Raw genomic sequence first — 21,686 nt, forward strand, 5'->3', positions numbered from 1 at the left:
AAAAAACTACAAATAGAACTACCATACGACCCAGCAATCTCACTACTGGGCATATACCCTGAGAAAACCATAATTCACAAAGAGTCATGTACCAAAATGTTCATTGCAGCTCTATTTACAATAGCCAAGACATGGAAGCAACCTAAGTGTCCATCAACAGATGAATGGATAAAGAAGATGTGGCACATATATACAATGGAATATTACTCAGCCATAAAAGAACTGAAACTGAGTTATTTGTAGTGAGGTGGATGGACCTGGAGTCTGTCGTACAGAGTTAAGTAAGTCAGAAGAAAAACAAATACAGTATGCTAACACATATATATGGAATCTAAGAAAACAAAAATATCATGAAGAGACTAGGGGTAGGATGGGAATAAAACACAGACCTACTAGAGCATGGTCTTGAGGATATGGGGAGGGGGAAGGGTAAGCTGTGACGAAGTGAGAGTGGCATGGACATATCTACACGACCAAACGTAGGGTGGATAGCTAGTGGGAAGCAGCCGCATAGCACAGGGAGATCCCCTAGGTGGTTTGTGACCACCTAGAGGGGTGGGATAGGGAGGGTGGGAGGGAGGGAGATGCAAGAGGGAAGAGATATGGGAACATTTGTATATGTATAACTGATTCACTTTGTTGTAAAGCAGAAAGTAAGACACCATTGTAAAGCAATTATACTCCAATAAAGATGTTTAAAAAAAAAAACAAAAAAACAACTGGGGTTCTAACAAATCTCCAGATATTCATAGAAAAATATTGAATTGATTTCTTATAGAAAATATGTGCTATCACATTTTAATCGGGCTGATTTCTCTAATACTGAAAATCATATGGTCCATGGTCTACTTTATCAAAGAAAATCAACATGATGTTGTTAAAGCAGTTATCCTATGTATTTCATAATGTTTCTACATATCCGTTAATATTTTACTGAGCAGATTTCTACATAGGCATGAAGAAGAGATGGTTTTGGAAAAAATGATAATTTAATAATCTCTAATGTTATAAGACATCATAGTTGCCTATTTCAAAATGAGGTAATCTGCTGAATATAACATAGGCAACAGAATTTTCTTATTATTTGTATCGGGATTAAAGAAACTTAAGTAAATTTTGTTGCTTCAATATCCCCTAAAACTTCTCTGCCACTAGTGTCAAATATCTTTTAAGGAGGTTAACATCATTTCTTAAAAGCAAACAAAAGTATTGAAATCCATATTTACTCCCCTATAGATAGACTATGGAAGTGCAGACATTTGTCCTTAGTAGTTTCTGTTTGCTACTTTCTGCCTATAGTAGCAACATCTTTGCAGGGAGATCACTGAGAAACTCTGAACTTTGTGTTTTTTAGGATTCTCCGTGACTTTTATTTTTCAGTAGATTTTTGCAAAGTTCACTTCTAATGGAAGTTTAATTTGCTAGATAATGGCAGACTTATTTTATTGTATTTTCTCTACCCCAATGCCGTTTGTCTCCATTTCATTTTTTTCTAAGAATTTTTCATTTGCCAACTCCAAATCATTTGGAATATATTTTTACCAATCATATGTGTACTCTGTTTCCCATTTCTTATTAAAATGTATAGATGTATTGACTTGAGAATGATTCTTAGGTCATCCCCATGGACAACACCTTCAGAATTGATGCTGAACCATGAATAATTGCTTTGTGTGTTTGATTTTCTTTAGTTAATTTGGTATCAATATTAAAGAAGTTTGATCTAATCCATACTTCTCTGGTTTCCCCATAAGAATTTGTGGTGTAACATATCAAGTATCTTTCTAAAGACAAGATACAATGCTGTCTACTCCATTTCCTTTATCCCCTAAGCTTTTTCTTCTTTCATAAAAAAAGGAGACAGCCTTAGAATCATTCTTACACAAGTTTGGGGTACATTTTTAGGGTAACATAGAACCAGTTAATGTCGGATTGTAACTTTAGGCATTAGTGTCATGGGGCAATACTTACTAAATTATATTGAAAAGTATAAATCAAAAGAGAAACAGTGTTTGCTACTATTTTTAGGTTTGGCTAACAGAATAAGAGACAGTACATTTTAAATATACTGCTGTACTGGGTAATGTTTGGTATCCTACTACATTATTATGTTATATCACATGGGACTGACCATTTCACTTATTTTATAGTAGGCAGGATTTAGTTATTTGATTAATCTGATCAATGTAGTTATTAAACTGGCTTTTTCAGTTAAGATTCTACATGAGTTCAAATTAGATGGAAAAGTGCCAGGTCTCTTCTTTGATTTATGTTATGCAATACTGAGAGTTTGTCTACATAGAGACCCCAAAATAAAATGTCAAAGAAAGGTGGAATTGGAGTTTTGCTATTTAAATAGCTGTGTTGTTCTCACACTACATGGTTAATTAGAAAGGTCCTCTACTCTTGAAAAATGTATATTGGCATATATGATGATAGAAACATAAGCTTTAGGAACAGTATGTTAATGAAATAAAACGTGTAAGAGGTGACCTATGCAAAGGATTTTATCTGTTTTATTCCTTCCTCAAGCGCCTAGAACAGTGACTGTATGATGAGTCCTCAGTCTGTTGAATGATGAATGAATCAATCAGTGATTGTAGGGTTCTAGCCTAGAACTCTTCCTCAGTCTTTCAAAGGTCAAACTATTTTTCCTTCAGATTGGAACACCTTTGGGGAAATCAATCTAAAGAGTTATTCTTCTATATAGAGATATACCAAAATGTTTTTAGAAAAGGAGATGCAAATAATTGGCAAATTATAGGTGTACCCATGTTATGTTTATTTCAGTTTTGAGCACAGGTTTTACCCATACTGGACACTGGAAATTTGACTGCAGTAATCAGATATGCTCTTAGTCCAGAATTCATCCATCTAGCCATTAACTAGTCAACAAACATTTAGAAATATTTACATTGTTATAATATCCAGGGAGATTTTGTTTTTACTGATTACTTCATAGAGACAAAGAAAAAAAAACAACTCTTAATCTACTGGATAAAATACTACATGGTTACAGGAGCTTACTACATGGTTAACTTAAGCATAATTAGGTTCATTAATTATAATATTTATAGGAGTTGTGACATTAATTTTCAATTCCTTTTTGTTATCTTAAAGGAGAATAGCATCATTCTTCATTTGTATTATACCCCTAATATGTCTTTCTTCTAACTGGAATTTGATAAACCTGTACTACTGTGAAATATCTCAGCTTAGGGAAATAGGGAAATTAGGGAAATGAATCTAATGTGTGACCACGTCCTAATCATAAAGGACAATATTTTTACATCTCATTTTCTCTTTCTTGAACCAACATATTATAAAGTCTTTTGAATTTGTTCCTAACTTTGTATAGTGATAGGAAAGTTTTAATCACACCCATTGTATAGATAGGGAAACTAAAGGTGGAGGGGTGAATTGGTTATTTGTAATCATACAATGAACTATAGACAGAAAGTAGACAAGTGCCCAGAGCAGGTTTACTCTTGGTTCATTACTCCTGTGGCCCTGGGAGGTTTCCTAGAGGTTGCTCTTGGTGACATACATAGATACATACCTACATACATTTCATTCATTCATTTATTTATTTAGTGATTTTATACTTTTATACATTACAAAATGATTACCACTTGATGACTTTCTAACTAGAATTTAAGTACTTCTGGCTTTATCTTAAACCAATTGTCAGTTCTCTCTTTTTCTTTACTATTGCAAAGAGTGAGGGCATCTGAAATTTGAGATTCACATAATTAATTTGTAAAATCAGCAGGAAAATATCAATCAACTCTTCAAACAATTTAATGTAATGAATTAAAATTTGCCTAATTGATTTTTACCAACTACATGTAATTTCATTCATGGTATTCTGGGTATTATCTTTTGGTATGTTGTAATTTTTGTAACGTCTTCAGGATTTCTACTGGGCATTCATCAGTCATAAACAACTTTCCCTGGGAAGTTATTTTTATTAATTAATTTGTTTTGAACAAATGTTGTGACATTTTGATTTGGGAAAATTTTTCCATGTTATTCTGTTTCTTGTGTACATTTTGAGAACCACAGGTAGAAATTTAACTTTAAATATCTATATTTTAAACAATCAGATACAAATTTAATTATTAATAAATTAGTAAATTGTTTTAGTCTGTTTTCTAATAGAATTGCTTATATATCTTCAATCATGAGCTAAGAATTAAGGGAATTTTTAAAAATTTGAGAATGTATTTTTAAATTTCCCTTCTTATTCTCTTTTTTTAGTTCCAGGTACAGTATTTGATTTACAAGTTGCAGAAGTAGAAGCCACAGAAATAAGCATTACTTGGAAGAAACCACGACAACCAAATGGAATCATTAACCAATATCGAGTGAAAGTATTAGTTTCTGAGACAGGAGTAATATTGGAAAATACTTTGCTCACAGGAAAAGATGAGGTATTGCACTTTAATTTCTTATCTTGGTGAGCCCTTTCTACTTGGTTTTGGCCCTGATAACTTGGAAGATTTGCCAACATGCAAACATAAAATATTTGACGAGCTTCAAAGTACAAAATGAAGTAAATTTAGGCTATGTCGATAATCTAGCTCATCATAGTTCATTTTAGGACATATATTATTAGTTAAGTGCTATTATTCTTTTTTAGCAATGAAAAATGTTAATTGAGCAATTAAGCAGGACTAAAGGTACTTCCATAAGTGAATATTGTTATGGTAATTAAGTTAATGAATTGTTTGGAAACTCCTGTTATGATTTAAGTACTCCTTCAAAGGCTGTGCTTGTAATTTGGAATAGTTGCCAAAGAAAGGCACAGTAATTTTAGTAGCTGTTGTTGACAAATCATTTGACCTACTTAGGAAGCCAAATTTCTCAAAGCTGCCTCATTTAAAAACAAACAAACAATATACATTTGATTAAAGAAATCAAATAAATAAAAGAGATGAAATCATTTCATAGATATAAAATAAGAGGACAATGTTTGCTTCTTTTCACTCCGGGAGTCTTTTCTCCCTTTGTTTCTGTTAGGAAGCAGTGATTTTCCTTCACTGTCTTCATTCACCTCATCCAGCCAGCTGTTCACTTGTGAGTTCCCCCTAAGGCTGCAGACTAGTTGTATCCAGATATTGGTGGCTCCTGGGGCTCACAAAAATTAAATATACTTGGGACCAGTGAGTGTAGCAATCTCTGTACCTTAGAGGTACTACCTGATGGTTATTCAGTAATTAGCTTCCACTCCTTTGATCCAGAATCACTGTTTTTTCCTATTTCCACATATATTATCTATTCTATTTCTAGTCCAAGCTCTCCTCCATTTCTGACACCTACCTGAAAGTTGACCTCACTATGTGCTTAATGCATTCTGGCCACCCAGGACTTATTACTCCAGGTCATTTGACATCTCTGGCCCAGGGTTAAATTTTAATCCAATGTTGACTCCATTCCTCTGTGCAAAAATGTTGAGTTATGATTTCTCTGATACTTTAGTTGACAACTCAGGCAAAGGGCAAAAGCTTAATCCTCTGCTCCTGCTGAGAAGGCCTTAAATTAGATACTTCACTATTTTAGGACTGAGTGACATGTCTCTCACTTGTAATGACATCTATTGAATGGCAAGCCACATCTCTTTTTCTCTTGAAACTAACAGATACTGGAATGACTTCTTTGTTATTCTGCCTATATCTATATGATCTGCAGTCTCTGTGACATAGTAGAGAGAACATGAGCTTTGGTACTGTACAAATCTGAGCTTATATCCTAATTTGGTCACTTACTGGGCTGTACAGCAGAGAGGTTAAGTGCATGGACCTAGGAGAAAATATGCTTGGGTTTAAACCTTGGTTTTGCCTGTAGTGATGGTTTAACCTTGAGAAAGTAGGCTTGACCTCTCTGAACTTCAGTTTCCTCTTCTCTAAGATAGGGACTCTAAGAGTCCCTATAACACAGGATTGTTAATGAAGGTTTAGTGGATTAATGTGTGTAAAGAGCTTAGAACTATACCTGGAATATGGTAAGTTTGGTGCTAAATAATTGTGACCTGTTGTAATTATTAATCATGGCAGTGGACCTTTCACCCTCATTGGGACTCAATATTAGTTTCCTTAGGTCTCAATAAAAGGAGACATTATACTTTATTTCTGTGATTGTATCTTTCTTCATTAGATCAGGCGCTTTATTGATATTTCTGCTTCCCCATGTGATTGGTGTTTGGGTTCACCTTTCAAGAGGTTGATGTGGGGAGACATATGGCAGAGGCTCTAAATCCAAATGAACCAGGGTCCTAGACCGGGCTCTGCCCTTTTCTAGATCTATGACCTTGGTCAAGTCAACTTTTGGAGACTTGCTTACCTTATTTTTAAAGCAGAGCTTATATACCCACCTTATATGATGAGGAGTAAAGGAGATAACAGAAAAAAAACCTCTGGCTTAGTGTATTCATTTATTATCCTCTTCCTTGACCTTGATGTAGGATAAGGACTCTTCTATTCACTCTTCAACTTCTCAGAGTATAGCCTCCAAACCCTGTCTCAAGAATTGTTTAAATCCTTGAAATCTTGTTAGAAGTCACCAGTGGCCTCCTAAGTGTCAGATAAGGTGGTAATATAGTTTTAGCTGTCCTCATCTTCCCTGTCTCCTCCAAAATCCATTCGTTTGTCTCCTACTCTCCAGCTTTTGATACAACCATTTTCTCCCTAATACTTGCTCCACTTTCATATACTGTGACTATGCAAAAATTTTGGCCTTGTGCAATGAAAAATTAATAAAATAAAAAAGCTAGCTCTTTTACAACTTTCTAACTTCTTCATTATAAGGGTATTGCAGAGAGTTCTGTCTTTAGCCATGTCATTACACTTTTTTTTGATAACTGCACAGTTTCAATCACTGCTTCCTATTTTCATGACTCTTTTGCCTTGTTTTCCATGATGATTTTTCTCTCTGACACTCTGTATCCCTAATTCAAATCGTTTGTGGTGAAGTTCTGCCAGGGCTCATCACATTTAAACTCATAAAACAGAACAAAACAAAACAAGCATCCTTTTTGGGATAACAGGACTTGGTTCTTGATTGAAAGGAGGAGATGAAGTTGGAATGAAGAAGAGATACTAGACAGAGGTTCTGGGACAGTGATGGGGGCATATAAAGTTTCCCACAGGACACAAGAAGAAAGTCTGTAAAGGCAATTAATAGTTTTAGTGGTCAAGAACAAGGCCTGGAGAGAGGCTGACTTGAAACCCAGATACTAAATAACAGGCTTAGAATTCCTAACCCCTTGGACTGGGCACACCACAGATCTCTGATCTGAAGGTCATTGTCTAAGCATTTGGAAGGCTTTCATGGCATTTTTATATGCCTGACGTCTCTCTTTTTGGTTAATGGCACCATTATCCTTTCTTCATGAGAGCTTGAAACCTTGGAATTACCTCTGAGTTTGGTTATACTTAGCATTTAAGAGCCGCTCAATGTTAAGGCCAGTTATTTCTGCCTCCACAGTGTGACCTTCATACCTCTATATTTCATTCCTGTGTCCCCACCCCAACTCAGGATTGAATAGTCTCTTGCCTGGACTATTTTTGTTAGCTTACTACGTTAGTTTTCCATTGTTGTATAACAGTTTGCCACAAGCTTAAAACAACTCACATTTATCATCTCACAGTTTCTGTGGGTCAGGAATCCAGACAGCTTAGATGGGTTCCCTACTTAGGGTCTCATACAGCTGCAATTAAGTGGCTTACTGTCCTGTGTTCTCATCTGGAGCCTTGACTGGGGAAGAATCTACTTCTAGGCTCATGTAGAATTTTGGCAGATTTCATTTCCTTTTGATTGTAGAACTGAGGGCCTTGGATTCTTGCTGGCTCTTTGACTAGAGACTACCCTTAGCTCTAGCTCATGGGGATCCCCCACATTTTCATGCTACAAAACTTTCCCCACATGGCCATTTACCTCATCAAGCCAGCTAGGAGAGTCTGTATAATATAACTGTGAGAGTGACATCACATCACCTTTGCCTTATTCCATTGGTTAGATGCAAACCACAGTTCCCACCCAAGAGGAAGGGATTATACAAAAGCATGAACAACAGGAGGTAGGGATAGTGGAGGGATCACGAGAGAGGCTGTCCACTGTAGTCTCTCCACTGTTTTGTGTTTCACGCGTCTATGAGAATATTCCTTCCAGATTTAAGTATATTACTTAAACTAAAAAAGTAACTAAATAAAAAATGAGAATGGACTGGGAACGGGAGTATGCATCTATTTAAGTAATCTAGCTTTCCTGTCGTAGCAGAAAGTCAGTTGATACTGTTTAAAGTAAGTGAGCCTTAACAGAACAGTATAAGCATGCTATCTAGTGATTTTAGAAGTAACGCCATAAGAACTGAAAACAGAAATGATTAAAGGTGTTGCTTCTAACAAATATACAAATATTGAATCATTATGTTGTACACTTGAAAGTAATATGATGTTATATGTCAGTTATATCTCAATTAAAATAAACGATTGATTTCAAAAATCTCAAAAAAAAAAAAAGTGTTGCTTCTGGAGTGTAAGACTTGCAACTGGAAAAATACAGGGAAGTATTTCCATTGTAAATCCTTCATCACCTCTTGCATTTTTAGCCAGGTGCGTATATCGTGATGATGACACTTTCTTTAAAAAGAAATGAAACTGAGTTATTTGTAGTGAGGTGGATGGACCTGGAGTCTGTCATACAGAGTGAAGTAAGTCAGAAGGAGAAAAACAGATACCGTATGCTAACACATATATATGGAATCTAAGAAAAAAAATGTCATGAAGAGACTAGGGGTAGGACGGGAATAAAACACAGACCTACTAGAGCATGGATTTGAGGATATGGGGAGGGGGAAGGGTAAGCTGTGACGAAGTGAGAGAGTGGCATGGACATATATACACTACCAAGTGTAAAATAGATAGCTAGTGGGAAGCAGCCGCATAGCACAGGGAGATCAGCTTGGTGCTTTGTGAACACCTAGAGGGGTGGGATAGGGAGGGTGGGAGGGAGGGAGACGCAAGAGGGAAGAGATATGGGAACATGTGTATATGTATGCCTGATTCACTTTGTTGTAGAGCAGAAACTGACACACCGTTGTAAAGCAATTATACTCCAATAAAGATGTTAAAAATAAATAATAAAAAAATAAATAAATTGCCAATGACCTTTTAGGACTATAAAAGTTAAAACTTAAAAAAAATTTAAAAAAAATTTTAAAAGTATTAAAATATAATCATCCTGTGCTAGGCTTGACCTGATCTCATCATCCTTATTGAAATTTTTTCCAGTGACCTCTCGTGAGTTGTTTGTTTCTTAATAAACAGAGGTTATTTAAGCATGCTGAAATACATATAAGATTTTACTCTCGATATTTAAAAACATATTTGAAGAAATACATTAGAAAATTTAATCTCAGGGTTTGAGGACTGTTATTTCAACTTCCAAGCTTATATATGAATGTCATCTATAACATGCCTAATAAATGATTGGGAATCCAGCCTCTGCTAAAATATTTGATCAACTCTGACAATAGGGTATCAACTACTACAAAAGCAGCTCCTGTTCTATAAGCTTTAAACCATGCTTCCTTATGGTCTCACAGACATGTGTTTATTAGGTAACTATAAAGTTCTAGGCACTGTGATAGGTCCAGAATATACATAGATAAATAAGAAACTACCCTGTTCTTTAACTGTTTTGGACTGAAATATTCGTCCTCTAACGTTTACCAGTTTGTCCCATCTCTCCTCTGTAGACCCACACAGTAGCTTATAATGACTTTGAGTTTGGGATTTTCAACCAGGAAAATGTGTTCCAATCCCACCTCTGCTATGACTAGCTTTGTGAACTTGAACAGATGACTGTAAAATGGAGATAATAATATCTTTCCCTTTAGGTTATAATGAAGTGATATCACTTGGGAAAAAGTATTTAGCACTGTACTTGACACACAGTAGCTTTAAATGTTAGTCTCTGCAGTAGTAATAACAGTGCACAGTGATTTAACATTTTATCATTTGAAGATAATGGTCATGGCTTCCCTAAGGCTTAACATCCTCAGTTTCTCATCAGTCATGGTTTCCAGGTCCTTCATATTATTGATAACTCTTCTGTGTATATTTTCCAATTTGTCAATGAGCCTCTTTCTCAGCTGAACACAATATTCCATATGTAGTTTGACTAGAGCCAAATTGAGCAGAATTATTTTCTCCTTTTGTGTAAACTTTCTACTTCTGTCAATGCAAAGAATAAAATTAATTTCTTTGGGAGACTCATTCTGCCGAGACAAAAGTTAGAAAATCCCTAAAGTCATCTCTCCATGGATTGCTCTCTAGCTGAATTTCACACTAAAATCTCATCCTGTACTTGTTATTCTAATTGAACCCTGGGACATTTTATCCCCAAAGACACTGCTTTGCTATGTAGTGTTACAAATTTCTGAGATTTGTATAGATACATCCTTTCATCCAACCTACTTCTCAAGTATATCAGTGTTTGTCAGTGAAGAACATGAGAAGAAAGCCAGCTAAATGCTTGGACAGTTGCTTCAGATTGAGGCTGAGGACGAGGACTTGAAGGTAGTTAAGGAATGCTTGAGACGAGTTTACTTCATTGAGTATTAGGAACATAAATAGAATCAAGTCTTAAGGATTTATCACCCAAATAATGTGCAGAATGATATAGTATCCATTAGAAGGTTTCCAAACATATGCTAATTGTAAACTTCTTGCTACCACTGGTTGATAATAGCACAAATCATGTTATAGTTTATAATAGAGAAGCATTTCTTAAGAATAAGTCAAAATTTTCATTAATTCAATTGAGCAGACTTCTAGTGAGTGGCAGTTGATAGATGTACTAGAGTTTTTTTCTTTTTTTTTTTTTTAAATCACATTAGTTATAATGAAGACTGTTACATGTAGAATCAGGTTGGTTTATTCAGGTGGATTAGGAACTTAACTCTGAAGACTTCTAATTCTTTCACATAAATTCTGAAGATTCCTAAGTAGCATATGAGAAGCTTTTCATGTTGATGAACTGTGACATTCCCTAACTCAGTTTTCCTCAACCAGGGGCAGTTTTGCTCTCCAGGAGACATTTGGCAATCTCTGAAGACAGCTTTCACTGTCACTACTGGGAGGATGCTTCTAGTGTGTAGGGACCAGGGATGCTGCTAAACTTCCTACAATGCCCTGGACAGCTCCCTATAACAAAAAATTATCTAACACAGAATGTTATTACTGCTGAGGTTGAGAATGCTGGGCTAACTCAATGAGTCCAAGCTTTTGGGAGTTGTGATGGGCCTTTATTCCCTTCTATATCCCTAATTTCCACTCCTACTTCCCAGCCCCTTCTCATTACTCTCTTAAGATCTGGTTCTTTCCCATCATTTTTGCTCTTAAAATTATTTCTTTTTCATCCTTTGAAAAACCTAATACTTAATACCTTTTTAGAGAGGCAAAGTGTGGGAAATATTCACAACATGGTACACTCGGTGATAATTAGTAACAGTCTGGGTTTTTACAAAACCAATGCTCAAATCATTTGTAGTTAGGGAGGGTCTTTCCAATGAATTTGGGAAAATTCAGATAGAATTAACTCAGGTCAGCTCATAGGCCTGAAACAGCAGTTTGTCAACAGAGATGCTTAACTTAGTTAATTGATAGGATACGATGGTTTAACTCTCAAAAGCTTATCTGACATTGGTATAAATATGAGAGATTTAATGCAAAATCATAGTTCAGGGGAAATTCTTTGTATTACCCCATCGTACCCTTTATAGTGCTTTGTACACTGGATTCTCCAAGGGTGGCTGATTGATAGTGGAAACAGCTGTGTGGTTCAGGCATAAACTATTGACTGGACTACCAGAGCATCTCTGAATTATGTGTTTGTGATTCATGCCTTCTCTGATTTCCCAGTGGAGACAGAGCTGAAGTGTGCCTTGAAAGATGGAAGAGCTTTAGTTTGTTCCATATAGGGTTCCTTATCCAGAGTGCTTTATCACAATATTCTTAGAGTAAATCTTACTGGTATCTCCCTACTTTTTATCACAATACTTTTCTGGCTAAAGATGTAACAGGATTTAGATAATTTTATTTTATAAATATCATTTGGAGAACTAGAGATATCCTTGCATCTTTTCTCCATTTTTTTATTTTTCAGAAAAGTTAATATTTAAATGAGCTGTCTTTGTAGCTAGTTAAATAAGTAAACTGCCTTAAAATTTCTTGCCTTCCCGATGTTTTTCCTGAGTATCTACTACTTTTTTTAACAATACTAAGTGCTTTATGTTAATAAGGAATTAAAAGCCTGTTTTTGGCTCTCGGAGTAAACACAATTCCAAAACATGTAAGATAATTAAAACACAGGTGTACCAAAATTTTATAAATAAATAAAACCTATACTATGAATTAATTACAAATTCTGAGGGTACGAGAGCAGGGAATTGAGAAGGAATAGAATAGTTTTCTTTTTTAAAAAAAGGGTTTGGAGTGAGTTTTGAAACTGAACTTGAAAAGGAATTGACAAAAAGAGAGTAGTTCTTGCAACAGTTTCTTTTTTTCCCAAAACTATTTCATTTCGGAAAATTTTGAACTGGTATAAATGGAGAAAAAAAGAGTATTATAAAATGTGTCTCCATTAACCCATCACCCGGATTCAGTAATTATCAGCATGCTGCCATTCTTGCCCCAGCTGTCTCTCGTTGTTGTTGCTGTTGATGCCGGCTATTTTGAAATAAATTCCAGACTTCATATCTTTTTGTTTTGTTTTGCTTTTTGTTTTGCGGTACGCGGGCCTCTCACTGTTGTGGCCTCTCCCGTTGCGGAGCACAGGCTCCGGACGTGCAGGCTCAGCGGCCATGGCTCACGGGCCCAACCGCTCCGCAGCATGTGGGATCTTCCCGGACCGGGGCACGAACCCATGTCCCCTGCATCGGCAGGCGGGCTCTCAACCACTGCGCCACCAGGGAAGCCCAGACTTCATATCTTTTTGTTCTTACTTGCCTAAGTATGGATTCCTACAAAACATGGACATTTTAATTTATTCAATAATTCCATTACCACAATTGACACAATTACTGGTAATGTCTTGGTACCATCTGAAACCTAGACCATATTCAAATTTTCTCATTCTCTTTCAATCCGTTATGCTATGTGGAAAAGAAAGGAGAGAGTCCTCTTGTTGTCCCAACATAAAACTCTACTGTGTATATCTGTAATCTGCTCCTGATATTTTGTTTTCACTTCATTATTTGCCACTTTGGTGAACTCAACACTTGTGAGATACATTATGGCGTCTAGGAACAATCACAGTTACCCAAAATATTCCTTAAATCCAGAGCCTTGGATAGGTCTGCCTTGAACTCTGAAAATTATTGCCATGTAATTTTTGTTCATGTCTGTAACTTCTCTCGATGATAGATTAAACTATTATTAGTGACATGTATCTACCAGGCATGCAGGCTGCTCACACCTCGTAAACAAATGAGGACATATAGATGGCAGAGCACAACACATATTAATAAAGCAATAAGCCTAGAACACTTATTTTTGGGGAGTGAGCAGTTAAAATATTTTAGTCATGAAACCTTTGCATGAGGATGTCTAATTTTACCATAAAGAAGCTAACTTAAGTCAGAAACGAATTATCTCCTTTTTCCCACAATACAGTATTGGTATCTTAAGATATGGAATTGATCACAGTGGGTACAATGATGCAGGATTTTAGTAGCTTCAGAATGAAATCTTGGAATGTGAAAGAGGCAGCAGTCATGGAAATAATATTATTTAAAAAAAAACCATGATTCCAGAATTACTAGTTTTTGAAACTAGTCCTTGAGTGAAGCCATTATTAAACATAACTGTCATGTGCAGTCTTTGTAAATATCTGTTTTCAATTGCAGTATATAAAAGGCCTCATGGCTCCAGAAACTGTGAACATAGTAGAGTCAATGGCAGAATTATTTGAGGGTTCGGCAGAGATGTCTTCTGACCTGTACTCGATTGCTTCCATTATGTATAACAGTCATCCACATAATAACTTTCCTGTGAGGAGCAGAGCTGAAGACCAGCCTTCAACAGTTGGTAGGTACATTTTTGTTGTTGTTCTGTGAAATGTATTTAAACCACCAGTACTAGCTAGCACAGATATGAACCTTAGCTGGGAGTTCAACCCAATTATTAATGGTCCATGGGCTGGAGTCAGATTTTTTCTTCTTTAACTGTCGGAGAACCTCATACAGCAAATGGAAATGCCACACAGGCAGGAGCTGGCCCCTCCTAACCCATCTGACCTTCTTCGGAGAGAAAGTAGCACCCTAGAGTCTCTAGCCAAGCTGCATAGACAATCAGTTATTACAGTTGCCAAAGCAGGTGTGATGGGAAGGGATTAACATATCTTCAAATCATTTACAGGCCTCACACTCTCTGCAGTTTTTGACTAATAGGTTTTCAAATGTCACTGAAGGTAAATAGGTCAGAAAGTTACAACTCTAGTGCATGGGGTGATAAACAGGTGTAGGTGACCCCAATGATGTGGTGATGTCATTAGTGTATACACTTGCTCTTCAGGGTCAATGGATCTTATTGTCTCTAAAAAGAGAATGTCATATATAGCGAATTAAAAATACTTGGTTAGAAGACACAAATCTAAATTATCTCTCTGGTTTTTCTAAAATGCTAAGTGAGAAAAAAAAATTTTTTTTAATGCTTTTTCTCTGATTTGTTCCGTTCCAAATTAAAAGTGTTATTTTATTGATGATGGAATTAGGCAGAAGTATCACATTGCATTTAATATATGTTTACTTCATTCATTGATCTGTTTTTCCTGAGCAAAGAAGACTTAATTTTTAGAAGGCACTAAAAATTAAGAGGCCCATGATTTCTGATGTAGATGTTTCCTTAAATACTTTGTTTGGCCTAAATGCTAATTAACATTGTAAGCGCAAGTTCTAAAAAACATTTTCTGAAATCCTTGTCCAGACATATTTATGTGGCAGTTTTATAAGCATGCTTGCTTTAAATCACTAATGGATTTAGCAAATGTGTGGCGAATTTTGAGTCCAAATAAAACCTTATTTCTATGATTTTCAAATTATAACGCACCATTGACTTATAATATTTAAATTTGATATTATTGCCTAATGGTCTTTTCAGAAAAAACTCCTAGCCTGTCATTTTTAGAAAGTTATATTTTCTCAAAACACTAATCTCTTGTTCCGGGACAGTGTATAACAACTAGCAAAACTATATTATGATCACAAACTATTTATGTATATTGTTGGGGTATATTTGGCATATTTATTATTAATTATATATCTACCTTTCATATAAAGGATTACATGGAGAGATTAATGAATAATGTGAAATTGGGTTTAAAATTTCACTGTGTGAGCAAGAATGATCTTGATCACAAAGCCAAACATTTTTTAAAAACTGATTTCAAATAGGAACTTCAAGGAATCAGTATATCGCTGACATTGCTGCTGAACAGCTGTCTTACGTTATCAGGAGACTTGTACCTTTCACTGAGCACATGATTAGTGTATCTGCTTTCACCATCATGGGAGAAGGACCACCAACGGTTCTCAATGTTAGGACACGTGAGCAAGGTAAGAATGTATTTCCTTTGAAATAATTACCTGCAGATATTGCTCTTGTACACTGTAATACTTTTCTTTTCATTCATATTAATTGTTCACTCTTCTTCTCAAGTGCCAAGCTCCATTCAAGTTATAAACTATAAAAATATTAGTTCTTCATCTATTTTGTTATATTGGGATCCTCCAGAATATCCTAATGGAAAAATAACTCATTATACAATTTATGCAATGGAACTGGATACAAACAGAGCATTCCAGATGACTTCTATAGATAACAGCTTTCTCATAACAGGTAGAACAAAGTTTTGTTTCGACATTCTTTTTCTGATGGAAAATACACATCTCTCTATGCCGTTAAACACAGCAGGGCACGTGTTGCATCATTCCAGATTTTGTTGTGCTATGCTCCCATGGATATCTTGAAAAATACTTGCAGAAATTACTTGATTAGATGTGTTTTTCTTTAACTATATTTGTCTGCAAATAAAGTCATCAGATAACAGGTATCCTAAGAATATACTCTTAACCTAGGCGATTTTATGCCTGGTACATCAAAATAACTCAGTATTGATGGCTTGATTGATTGTATGTGACAATCAGCTGAAGCAATTGAGCTGACATGGTGTTTGTGCCAAATCAACTGTACTCCTTGCAGTGTGCCAAAAATGATTTCTTCAGCCTCACAGGATTGCCTTAATATTTTAGGAAAGAACTCAAACGTCATCAAGATGGAAAAAGGCTCTCATCCCAAGGAAGTTTGGGAGATTGGGATTATAAGGAGGCTGATTTAGAGAACCAGTCTCCCAAATAAGTTATTTTCACTAGTCCTGTGTGAAATGGCACTAATACAAGAATATTATTTTAAGGACTTTAAACAAATTGCCTGTTGTCCTTATAGGGTTAAAGAAATATACAAAATATAAAATGAGAGTGGCTGCCTCAACCAGTGTTGGAGAAAGTTCTTTGTCCGAAGCAAACGACATCTTTGTGAGAACTCCAGAAGATGGTAAGAGTATCAGGTGCAGTTTTAATAAAAAGAAGCAAATGGTGTTGCATGCTTATTACCATCTACCTCATGCTGCCTTTAGTGTCTGAAGTAATAAGCATGAAAAAATACATGTATTTAAAGTTTTGGTTTTTTTCCCCCAGAACCAGAATCATCACCTCAAGATGTTGAAGTTATTGATGTTACTGCTAGTGAAATAAGTTTGAAGTGGTCACCACCTGAGAAACCCAGTGGGATAATTGTTGCTTATGAAGTGCTCTATCAAAATATAGATGCCTTATTCATGAAGAACACCTCAACGACAAACATAATTTTAAGAGACTTAAAACCTTACACCCTCTATAACATTTCTGTAAGGTCATATACCAGATTTGGTCATGGCAATCAGTTATCTTCTTTACTCTCTGTAAGGACTTCTGAGACTGGTAAGTTTTTGTTTGTTTAATACATAGTAAGGAAGTAAACATGGCTGATAATTGCCATATTGTTTATATTTTACATAACCTAAAGTCTGTCATTCTGTTTTGTATAATCCAGGAATTTATATGCTCTTTCTGGTAAGGTGTGGGAAAAGACTTGCTGCGCAAATTTTTTAAGACTGATTTACATATAAGGGAACTCCAGAATAAAATTCAGTGATTTTTTTTCAAATGAAATACCTTGAGAAATCAAAGGTCTTTTCAGTGTACCTATAAGTTTGGTTGCTTTCAAATTAGGTAATAGCAGAGACACGTTCATAAGAGTAGACTCCTATACTATATATAATCTATATACATTCTGTATACATCCATATACATCTATCTATATAGATGTATCTATATTTATACATATATATGTATAGATGTATATATATGTAAAGCTGAATGTAGGTGTATATCTCTAGATGTATATAGATGTATAGAGACTATATATATAAATTCTATATGTATATATGTACGTGTGTGTATAGACACATACATATATCTACATACATTCTTTTTTTAAAAATAAATTTATTTATTTATTTAATTTTTGGCTGCGTTGGGTCTTTGTTGCTGCGCGCGGGCTTTCTATAGTTGTGGCTAGCAGGGGCTACTCTTCGTTGTGGTGCGTGGGCTTCTCATTGCAGTGGCTTCCCTTGTTGTGGAGCACAGGCTCTAGGCACGTGGACTTTAGTAGTTGTCGTGCATGGCCTCAGTAGTTGTGGCTCATGGGCTCTAGAGCGCAGGCTCAATAGTTGTGACACACAGGCTTAGTTGCTCCGCGGCATGCGGGATCTTCCCGGACCAGGGCTCGAACCCGTGTCCCCTGCATTGGCAGGCAGATTCTTAACCACTGCCCCATGAGGGAAGTCCCTACATTCTTTTTTTTGGTAATTAAACTTGTTTTTATTTAGAAATTGTAATATCAGTTATGTTAACACAGTACATAAGCCATCTCGAAGTTGGATAACAGAAACTCTTTTTTAAAATAGAGGAAAATAAGGTTTCTTTAAATATATTTTAAATAAAAATAATTTGATTATTTTGGGAATATATTCTTTGATGAAGCTGTTATAGTCTATATACATTCTTGAGGTATGTGTATAGACAGAGGTGCAGAGTCTGAGCACAGAAAGGACATGCCTGGAGAAGCCTTACAGAGGAGGTAGCATTTGACCTGAGTCTTAAAGAGTTGGTGGAATGGACATTATAGAGGTTGTTGGGTGGCCAGGGGATGTATCCCATATAAAGGAAATAATGCAAGCAAAGAATTAATTGTGTTTCAGTGATGCAAGAGCAAATAGCACAAAGCAAGACATTTGCCTGATGATCTTAGTGCACTGTTTTTTTTTTTTTTTTTTTTTTTTTGTGGTACACGGGCCTCTCACTGTTGTGGCCTCTCCCGTTGCGGAGCACAGGCTCCGGACGCGCAGGCTCAGCGGCCATGGCTCACGGGCCCAGCCGCTCCGCGGCATGTGGGATCTTCCCGGACCAGGGCACGAACCTGTGTCCCCTGCATCAGCAGGCAGATTCTCAACCACTGTGCCACCAGGGAAGCCCGGATGCACTGTTTATATTATGTTTATAGTCATATATTGCAGCATCACTTTTAGGCCAACTCTGTAAAGTTACTGTTTTATCCCTGCTTTGTAAAAAATAAATATTTATTGCCTAGATACTGGCTGAACCATATGGAGTTGCTATTCCTATATGTCATAATTGGCCAAATATCAACAATTTCTTATGATGCAGACAGATGCTATAGGTGAGGCCTTGTCCCTGACCTTGAGGAACTAAGAATCTAGTAAAGTAGCTTACCTTTGAGCAAAAGTATCCTCTTGAGACTGGTCACAGAAATTAATAAAATTGACCATAGAGGATGACAGTAGTTGTAATGGCAGGAATAAGAGTGTAATGAAAAGAGCATTTTTTATTATTATAAGTTATCCATTATAGTGCAATTTAATTGATATTATATATATTGGCATGCTTCATTACTTTTATAAATATGGTACTTAAAATAAGTATTTTTGAGAAAAATATCTACTCTACCTGGTTTCATTTTACACCATGTCAAGGAATGAAGCATATTTTAAGTACCTGCAACATACCATTGTGGGCTCTTCTATTGGCTTTCACAAAAAATTGCCTTTTTAATTCCAGAATAAAACAATAAGGTATTATTATCTTCATTCCTAATGAAAAACTGAGGTCTGAGAAGTTCATCCTTTCAACAAATATTCAACAAATAATTTACAGTATACCAACCCTTACTGGGCTATATTAGCACTGTAAAAGAAAATGAATTTCCACCCTCCTAAAGTTAATATAAATTACTGGGTGTTTCATAGGCAATGGAATCTACATTAATGACTTTTCCTAGATCCTGTTTGCTACAGTTGGACCACCGAGCTGAGTTCTTTTTGCAAAAGAGGAAGCTATAATTTTAAGCAGTCTCAAGGTGTCATTTGAAGCAGGATGTGCTCAGGAGCAACTATCTGTTTGTTCCCAGGGCTCAATATTCTTATTAAATACAATAAATACACCCCCTACTCTTACTATAAAAAACAAGATCCCACTTTTCAATATTGTTTCATGAGAAATTGAGAGCTATGCTAACTCAGTAATGTGTTAATGCTGCTAATTACAAATAGGAGTACATTATTTGTTCAGATGTTTTATCTTGATTATTTTACTAATGCTTGGAAGTAAAATACTCTTGTGTTCAAGCAGGAAAGATCAATGTAAGGTTGCTCTCGTGTGTGTGTGTGTGTGTGTGTGTGTGTGTGTGTGGATTGAATGTGTGTCTGTGTTTATGTAAGTTTTAAATATAGAATGTGCAGTTGATAAACTTGAGATTAGCTTATACTTTCTCATACTTAGGGCACAATAACCACATGAAGAACATTAAGTTCCCATACAAATTACCCTTTGATGATCTATATATGTATATTTTGTTTCCTTTTCTAAGACATAACTTTCTTTACAGTAAAGCCTTTAACCCAATGCTTTGAATAAGTCTGATTTGGGGCAGCAACCACTAATGCATAGTAACTTAGATGTTGGTCAAAGGTCTGTGTAGGACCGTATACATTTATTCATGTTAACGAATGGCGTTTATTACTTTCTCTATATAACACTAAAACTATGTATGCCAAACAACAATCTTTTGGCACACTCAGGGTAACTTCCCACTTTCTATTTTAGGATCTTCATGACCTAAATTATTTTTTTTAATTTTTTTAAAGATCCAGCTTATTCCAACTGTTGTAATAATTTTTATTCATGAGTTGTCTATTTTATGTGGTACTTCTACAGTTGGAAACACCATGCTATTTCAGAAAACTTTAAGTGCATCATTACTCTCCAAAATCACTTCTCATTAAGTCTGTCTTGCTTTATTTTCCCTGAAGATCCAGATTGGTTATCCCCTAAGGATAAAAGAATAAAAATGCAAAGGATATCAGCCTGGGGTCAGGGATGCATATTTGTATCCTGACTACTGGTGGAAGGCAGTTAACTTCAGAGGGACAATTTAGCAAATTCCAATGAGAATTTTTCAAAATCGGAAGTTATACTGAGTTATAAAATTCAAGCAGAGCATCACTAATTCTTTTTTTCTTGCAATTAAAGCGCTCTTCAATTCAGTCTTACTTATTTTCCTTAGCTGTAAATTTCTTTCTTGTTTTAAATATATTCTGTATCATTTTGAGCATATTTATTCATTCACTGAACAGATTTTTATGGATTCCATATCACGTGCTACCACTGAACTAGGCGCTATAGTTACAGCAGTATATAAGGCAAAATTTCTATCTTCCTGGAACTTAACATTCTAGAAGGGTCACAGAAAATAAACCAGGAAACAGATAATATTTATGATTTTTGGTACTGGCAAATTCCTTGAAGAAAAAAATATCAGGGAAAGAAAAGAGAGTTATAGAATAGTGAGCAGCCTATTTGAGATAGAAGACTGAGAAAAGGCCTCTCTGAGGTTATATTTACCTAGAGATATTAATAATGTATGAGATTTAATTAGATGAGGATAAGGAAGAAAAGTGTTCCAGAAAGAGGAATAGCAATTACCAAGTTCCCTGAAGTGGGAAGGCACTTCATGTGTTTGAGGAGAAGCAGAACATTTCTGTCATTTGAGCAGTATGAGCTATGGGGATAGGATTAGCAGATGAGGAGGGAGAGAGGCAGGCAGAGGAGGACAATGCCAATTCTTAGGTGCCATACCGAGACATTTAGTGTTTAATTTTCATGTGAAGCTACTGGAGAATTATGAGACAAGAACATGATATGATTTGCAATTTTAGAAGATTGCTGCTGAATATATTGGATGTGGGAATAAAGAGGAAACTCAACATTTATTATTAGGTTTTTGGTCTGAGTATCTTGGTGAATGAGGTGCCATTTACTGAGATGAGGAAGTCTGGGGAAGAGATCAGGTTGAAAAATTCAGAAGTCCGTGTTTTGAACATGTTTGAAATAGTCAAGTGCCTATCGTGAAAGCAATTGGCCATATAAGTTTAAAACTCAGGGAAAGGATCCAGGGTTGAATATACAATTTAGAGACGTCATCACATCTCTGGTATTCAGAGTCAAGGGA

At 35.7% G+C, this 21,686-nt stretch overlaps 1 protein-coding gene across 1 annotated transcript in view; it reads left to right on the plus strand.

Annotated features, from left to right (window-relative positions):
• Positions 1 to 21,686, plus strand: part of PTPRQ (protein tyrosine phosphatase receptor type Q) — a 213,167-nt gene that overhangs the window by 19,959 nt on the left and 171,522 nt on the right. Inside the window, exons 9-14 of the mRNA XM_024122873.2 lie at positions 4,261 to 4,433; positions 13,910 to 14,090; positions 15,455 to 15,616; positions 15,720 to 15,899; positions 16,506 to 16,613; positions 16,757 to 17,038. Of these exons, the coding sequence (XP_023978641.1) occupies positions 4,261 to 4,433; positions 13,910 to 14,090; positions 15,455 to 15,616; positions 15,720 to 15,899; positions 16,506 to 16,613; positions 16,757 to 17,038 (1,086 nt within the window). The remainder of the gene's footprint in view (positions 1 to 4,260; positions 4,434 to 13,909; positions 14,091 to 15,454; positions 15,617 to 15,719; positions 15,900 to 16,505; positions 16,614 to 16,756; positions 17,039 to 21,686) is intronic.

This window comes from Physeter macrocephalus, chromosome 6 (genome assembly GCF_002837175.3).
Source record: "Physeter macrocephalus isolate SW-GA chromosome 6, ASM283717v5, whole genome shotgun sequence".
NCBI classification, from domain to species: Eukaryota; Metazoa; Chordata; class Mammalia; order Artiodactyla; family Physeteridae; genus Physeter; species Physeter macrocephalus.